Raw genomic sequence first — 7,465 nt, 5'->3', positions numbered from 1 at the left:
CTGAAATCACTTAGGTCATGCTCCATAATTCATTTGCAAGCTCCTTTAATTAGTTGCAGGTAAGCCCAGGCTCCCCGGGGCTCGCTGCCTCCCCAGGCGCGGGCTCTGCCTGCGTCCCGCCGGGCTCCCGCTCGCCTCTCACCGCAGCTTCGTGTCCCGGGGAGCCTGTCCGGGGCTCTTCCCCCTCCCGTTCTCCCTTGTGCTGAAAGCTGAGGGGGCCGACTCCCGAAAGTTGCTCAGCGAGAGAGCCGGGCCGGTGTGTGTGTGTGTGTGTGTGTGTGTGTGTGTGTGTGTGTGTGTGTGTGTGTGTGTGTGTGTGTATGTGGGGGACAGTCGGTCCGTCTGTCCGTCCGCCGCGCGTTATGTAAGGGGCTGCGGTCGGGCTGACTGACAGGGAGAGGGAAATTCCTTGGGGGGGGAGGAAGAGGAGGGAGGGAGGGGGGAGAGCGGTGCTGCTCTGGAGCCGCTGCCAGCTCCGGCGGCTCCCGGAGACCTGGCGGGCAGAGCAGCTTTGGAGAAGAGGAAACAGCCGGGACGGGACAGAGCCGTAGGAGCGAGCGGGACGGCGCGGGAAAAGAGGGGCAGCGGCGACCGCGCGAAGGGAGGAAGGGGGGGCGAGCCCGGCTCTCCCTCTCGGGTGGTCGGAGAGGCAGGGGACAGGCTGCCGCTCCCGGTGCCCCGGTGCCCCCGTCGCCGGGCGCGGCGCCTTTAAGAGCTGCCCGCCGCCAGCCCCACGGAGAGGGAGTGACCTCTGGGCTTTGACAGCTCCCCTCAGAACCAGCAGCGCCCCGGCCCCGCCCCCCGCCCGCCATTGGCCGGCGGGCCGGTATGCCGCGCGCTGATTGGCTGCCCGCTTCCCCTGAGCGAACCTTTAGAACTCCGAGACACAATATTCTGTTACATTGTAGCAAAATGGCGACTGTCATTCACAACCCCCTGAAAGCGTAAGTAGGAATCAAAAATGTACATATTCCGCGTGGTTTAAATATGAAAAAAGGCGCCTTTCCGGCTGCCGGCTGCCAGCCGCAGCCGGCTGCCGGCAGCCTCCCGGCGGGTCCCTCCTCCGCCCTGCTTTCTACCCCAGCGACTCGCTGGGTTTTTTTGTGGGGTTTTTTTTGTGCAACACATCTCCGCGGCTCGCGCCGAAATTAACGAGGGAAGAAAATTGTTGGGCTCGCGCGCCGGTTAATTGGCGGCCGGGCATGGAGCGAGGCGCAGGCGGGGGGGGGATGGGGGTGCGGCGGGGCTGCTCACCGCTCCCGGAGCGCAGCGCGGAACCGAAGGCGTCCCACGGGGGTGCGCGCACCTGGAAACCCCCGGACGCTCTGCCCGGCCCGGAGGGACCGCTCCCCTACACCTCCCCGACGGGGTCCGGCGGGGAAGGACCGGCCCAGGGCAGCGGCGGGGCAAGCGGGGTGTCGGTGCGCGGTGCCTCCGCGCTCCGGCGGCAGCTCGGAGTTGCCTCGGCGAAATCTTTGAGGAGTTGGGATGACTTGAGGAAAGAGAGCGGAGCGGAGGGAGCTGAGGGGTGGGGGGGTGGGAGGAGGGGGAACGGCGCTGGCAGTCAGGGAGAGGGGCAGCAGGGGCACTGCGGGAGCACCTCGGCGCTTGTGCGGGAGAGGGGGCAGCAGGCTTGCGTGAAATGAATGACTCGGGACTGCCGGGCGTTGATTTGGGGCAGGAAGTCCGGAGATCTGTTTTGCATATAACAGGCTTTCGCTTTTCGAAGTGGCAAAGAGAGTTGATTGCGTTCCCATTTCGAGAGTGGGCACAAGCAGCCGAGGAAGGGCTGTTCGGACGGGGTTTGAGCCTCCGCTTGCGGGGGAAGCACAGAGAGGGAGCGAGCGAGAGGGCGGGAGGGGGGCAGGTGCTTCTGCTGCGGAAATATTCCGGGGTTCCCGGTCTGGAAATAAGGCTGGGTTAAGAGGGGGGCCGCGGGAGCCGCTTGTCGTCTTCTGGATCGTGTCCTGTATTTTCCTTGTGGTCTGCAGCGCACGCCGTTAATCCCCGAAGGCATTATGGAGAGTGGGATTTGGCACCGCATGTGGGGAGAGGAGCTGTCTTAACCTCTTTAAAACGACTTCTCTGCTAACGGGGGCAGCGCTCTTGCTAATAAAGCAAGGAAGCAGAGTACCTGGCGGTGACGCTTCGCTTGCACTTTCTGGCTGCGCTGAGTGGGTGTTTTTATACGTTTGAGTTTTCAGAGATGAAATTAGGGCTGCGAGGTTTTCCTTTTTTTTTTTTTTTTTTTTTTTTTTTTCTTTTCTTTTTTTTTTTTTTTTTTTTTTTTTTCCCCGACTCAAGTCTTCCGTCTGGAGTTGGAAAAACACTTGAAGGTTTTTTTCCGGGGATTCCTGCCTCGGTCGCTCTCTGCCATCCGGAGGGAAGGAAAGCCTAGAGCTAGGAAGGGGTGTTCACATGTTTATCGGCTCTCCTCCTCAGTCCAGGAGGAAAACCTTTGCTTTCATTTACCCATCCTCTCGGTACCACGTTACAGAAACGCACTGGAGCTCAGTTGTAGGGGATAAATCAAAGAAGTCCGAGTATCCTGTTGGGGGGGGGGGGTGTCGATGTGGGGCTGAACACGCTCTGAAAACGGCGGGGAAGAGCCGGCGAGCCCCCCCCGCGTTTGACGGCAGGTTTAATACTTGTGCAGGAGAGAGCAACTTCTCCCCTTGTCCCCTCGCCCCTGCCGTTGTTCGGGCACCCAGAAGCGGACCCCGAGGAGCACCAAGCAGCATTGGGGTGGTGGGGGTGTCCGAGCCGCACGGCTCCTCACCTGGGCTGGGAAAAGACACGTACGGTTGTGCCAACCGCGACTATTGCCGGTAGGGAGTAATCCCGGGGCTGGTGACCACCGGGACCAGGGGGGATGAGAGGCGGGGAGCTGCCGGGGAGCGGCGGAGGGAGCCCGACGGGGACGGGACCTCGGCTCCTCGGCTCGCACTTGGTGAGAGCGGAGCGGGGGGCATCCAGCAGCCCCGGGGACTCTCCCGAGAGGGCGGGTCCTGCTTGTGCCGAAATGAACCCGGGGGCCCGATCCTGCTGCTGCTGGAGTCAGGGAGGGGAGGATGAGGCCATTTATAATTAGCTCTCTTCTCTCCCCCTCGCCCCTGGGGGGGATAAGGGGGTGGGGTGAGAGGGGAGGAAACAATAGACATCAAGTGCTGGGTTCGCTTTTCTCCTCTGTGCTTTTTAAAGTACTGATGCTACGTGGAGGAAACAGAATTAGTGCTGGCTGTCTGACACCGTCTGCATTTTTTATTAACAACTTGGTTAATAAAACATTTTATAATTTTCACTTATTCTTTAAAGTTGCTGATCGGGGAACAATACACATGTAAATAAATTATGCATGGGATAAATTAGGGCAAAAGCAGTAGGACACATAATAGGGGAAGGGATGCAGCGCACAGTATTTTATCCTCATGTGTCCTTCCTGACAATGAAAGGGAGCTGAATGACATTTGCATTTCCTCTGTCTGCGTTTTGATCGTATCTCAAAACCCACAAACGCCCCCTACAGAAACTGGCCACACAAAGGTTTTGCTCTGACATGGGGGACAATGTAGGGACCGAGAAATCCTAGCTCAGGTATCAAGCAGCTCCCTGTGCGTGCTTGTGCGTTTAAGTGTGTCCAATATTCAGTTTATCTCCAGCACTTGGACACACATGTGGCCCTGTTCATGCTAGACTAGTCTCTCGGGATAATGTATTCCAGTGTACCTCAGCATCTGTGGGAATACATTACATAGACTTAGTGCTTGGAGTCCCTTAGTAATGATTGGCACCTCCTAACACTCAGTTTGCCCCTTTCTCCACCTAGTGCTCTCACTTTCTGGTTCTCTTCTGGTGCTTTCATCCCTTTGCTCTTCTCCTCTTCGCTTCCTCCGGTGATCCAATCAACCTGACACGACTGCCTATTATTTCTACCATTTAATACCTTGTTGTTTACCAACATGGTGCTACAGGCAAAAATGTCAGAGATCTAAGTTTAACAGATCTGCAAGGGAAAGGCAGCAGGTGTCTGGATAAATACGTTCTTCTTCATCTGTGGTAAAGGTAGTATTCAGATAGCTTTAATGGGACGGTGGTGGATTTGAAGTGCTGGATTTGCTGGGTTATTTTTTCCACCAGTCTGTGTACAAATCTCCATATTTTTTCTTTTCATCTTCTCTTTTTGATATCTGAATATGGAGATATTTGAGCGGTGCAGTTTGAGAAACAAATGCAGTTACAAAGTATTCTGAATTACCTCAAATGTCAGTCATAAATCTCAATGGACTTTGTAAACATTAATTAATTAAGCCTCTGAACACCCTTGTGAAGGAAGGATTATTGCCTTTGTTTCACGGGTGCCTAAACTAGGACAAGGTGGTTCAGAAACTTTCTAATTTGAAGATCAAGTCTAGAACTCAGCTGTTCAACTTCCAGTCTTAGCATCTAGTCCCATTTCCTCCATCCCTGCCTTATTAGCAATGTGCATATGGTACCATAACGCATTTAATGTAATTAAGACCTTGTAATTTACAAAGTCTTATCTAGAAGCAGAGCTGGTTTCCCCCCACCCCTTCCCTGTCTGTACTCCCACAGCTGACTTTTATTTCAGGTTGTCAATTAAACATACTCACTGGAACATATGTTAGGCTACTGCCTTTTCTGCATATGAGATTCCCCCTGCCTGGATTCTCAGCAGAGGAGCTGTTGCCTTCCAGTAGCTCAGGCTTGGAGTAGCAGTGCAGGTGATCTCCCTTTATTTTGGCTCAAGACAGCCTCTGGGACAAAAGAGGTTAACTCCAGCTCCATTGCTGGACTGGGTCACTTGTATGCTGACTGCATTGGTGGATACCTTTGATGGGCTTGGGGACACTTATTCCCTGCCAGGTGTTTGGGGACCAGATCATCACAGACTTGTGTGTGGAGTGCTGGAGCTGACCCGATAAACCCTGCCAGGCCTGTTCTGTCTCTGCATTCCCACTCCAAACACACAGCAGCAGTCGGTTTTCCAGTTGCTGTACCTTGTGAGATAAAATTGCCTTGACAGCCAGCTCCGACCCCTGGGCTGCCAAATGGCCATCCTTGTGTTGATGAATTCTGTGGCATGAGACACCTGTGAAGAAATGGTCTGTGCTGTTTCATGTCAGCCACAGACCAGCGTGGGTCTTGGGGTCTTGCATGGCAGTAGCAGTTCATTAGTGGTAACTCTGGCTTGAATTCAAGCTGAGGGCTCTTAACTGAATCGTCCTGTATGGCATTATGCATCCCTTAAAGAGCCCTATGTCCTGATTAGGTGCTGATGAAGACTGATTTATTTTTTAATTATTATTTTTTTAAAAATGTTTTCGCGTAAGCATCTGGCTGCTGATTTTTAATATAAAAGTGAAAGTATAATGTGCAGCGCTGCTTTCAGCAGGTGGAAACAATAAAATAGACAGACAGTTAGGTTGCCAGTTCAGTGTTTACAAGTGATGTGGAGGTGATTTTAATGTGGCTTTGCAGAAGGGAATTTTCTTCTGCTTGACAGAACAGGGTTGTTGGGCACATTAAATCCCATACCAAAATCTCTACAGCATTTCCAGTGTGGCTCTGTCACATAAAACCATAAATGAGCTCTAGTGTGACCCATTTCAAATCAAAACTCTTGTCCACGTGAAAACTGTGTTTCTTATATCTCAGCACCAGCTTTCAGAGAAAACAATGGATGAATATTATTGTATTTAGGCAAAGAAACATGAGCACTGAGCCAAAGTCATTGGGTGGGCAGAGAAGCCAAGTTAAGAAAACCTGTTTTGAATATGAGAGAGTCTGATGAATGCTATGTTATTCCTTACAGTGTCATGTCTGGTTCCATGAGTTGCTTGTGCATGGTTTGTTGCTGCAGTGCTTTTGTAGTTTTGTTTTGTTGGTGTTCCAGCCTTTCACAACCTGCCCAGTTGTGTGAGTGAATGGAGGTTGCACAAAATACATGCAGAAGGAAAAGTTTTAAAAACCTATTATTTGTGGTGTGTGAAAGCAATACTGAACTATCTGTGTTGTACTTCAGAGGCTCAAAGGTGTGATATTTTGGAGGGTGTAACAATTTCAGTGTAAGCACGTGTCCAGCGAGCTGGGTGAGTAGTGCCTGTTAGATTGGATTCACAGAGCCTGAGTGGGGAGAGTTCACCCAGAGCGTGCAGAAATCCAGTCCACGAAGCAAAATGGGGCTCTGTCTTCAGTCTGAGTCATGGGGAAGGTAATGTGGCTCATCCTTTGTGTAGCTTGATGAAAATTGATTTCTTCTGCTGCCTTCCTTGAGCTGGAAGTGTGCTATTTGGAGGATGCTCTCAAAAGCAGACTTTGTCCACCTTGCCTATCCGTCTTCTGCAATTTATGGCAGTCATCTGTGCCTCTGCTGTCCCAAAATGAGACAATGCAATGTCTCCATTGGTTGGGAATAAACCATCTTTTAGCATTACTGTTTGCAGAGCCTGGTGTTTTCTCACTCTGGTTTGTCTTTCATGTCAGAGCTGAATTTCTTTGCTTGGTAGATCAATTTTACAATCTCAGTATTTATCCTGGGCTCACCACTGTGTTGCCTGTATGTGATGTTGCCTTGAGCAAGAACCATCCCTGTGTTGTTTATCCCCGAGGACTTGTAGGAGCAGAATGAATCTGTTTTGGGAGTTGATGTTTTTCTCCCTTGGACAGACTGACCTCTGATCTAAGGATTCCCTGTCTGGGGTGACATACTCCCACATGCAGAGAAGCAGCACCAAGGCAACACTGCTGAAGGCCTCTTCTGAGAGCTTTGTTAGGATCACACTGCTCTCCTGGCTTTGCCTGGGCAGTTTTGTCCAGGATGTAGAGACTGAGGTGTGTTAGTCACTTCCTTAGTGCAGGTCCCAGTTTTAGCACTGGTTTGTTTCTCTTAAGCAAAGTTGTCTGATCAACACAATCTAGCAGAAAGAATACTTTTTAAACCCCCCCTTTTTTTTTTTTTTTTTAAACAGTATTTTTTTGTATGGAGGTGCTTCCTTCTTTTCTTTAAAAACTTCTCTACTGTTTGTGGAACAAAGAGTACATATACTGTACATATATATACAGTACATATACAAATACAGGACTAGTGCATGAGAAGCAAGGCACTGGTTTTCCTTTCTTCTTATGTCAAAAGAAAGAAAGGCCCAGTGTATGTCTAAACTGAGTGGCACATAACACAAATATATTTTTTTATCTTCAATACTGCAAATTATAAGAAGTATGAGACTTTTTTTTTTAATGTTATATACAATTTATTTCCCAGCAGTGCATATTTTAACCACAGAATCCTCGCAGGTGTCTCAGAGAAGAACAAAGCAGTGTCTCAGGGGCTGCTGGCAAATACCCTTCTCACACCCTCATCCCCTCCAGGATGGGACCAGCAGGAGTATGTCAGCGTGTGGCTCAGTTTTCAGGTTACCTGCCTGAGCTGGGTGTGGCCAGGGAG

At 51.1% G+C, this 7,465-nt stretch overlaps 1 protein-coding gene across 12 annotated transcripts in view; it reads left to right on the top strand.

The window, feature by feature from the left end:
- Nucleotides 1-624: 624 nt before the first annotated feature.
- The window catches only part of DPF3 (double PHD fingers 3), a 166,609-nt gene continuing 159,768 nt past the window's right edge, over nucleotides 625-7,465 (top strand). For 3 of the 12 annotated variants that reach the window (XR_011726034.1, XM_071744561.1, XM_071744560.1), the window contains exon 1: nucleotides 637-944. Coding sequence is in view for 8 of the 12 variants with exons in the window: in XM_071744561.1 (XP_071600662.1) it covers nucleotides 829-944 (116 nt within the window). In the remaining 4 variants the exon portion in view is untranslated. Of the gene's footprint in view, nucleotides 945-7,465 lie in introns of all 12 variants that reach the window. The other 9 variants (XR_011726031.1, XM_071744557.1, XM_071744558.1 and 6 more) reach the window with 6 other exon arrangements.

The sequence above is a fragment of the Heliangelus exortis genome, chromosome 5 (genome assembly GCF_036169615.1).
Source record: "Heliangelus exortis chromosome 5, bHelExo1.hap1, whole genome shotgun sequence".
Lineage (NCBI taxonomy): Eukaryota > Metazoa > Chordata > Aves > Apodiformes > Trochilidae > Heliangelus > Heliangelus exortis.
The sequence above is the reverse complement of the archived record's forward strand: the minus strand, read 5'-3'. Positions and strand labels throughout refer to the sequence as shown.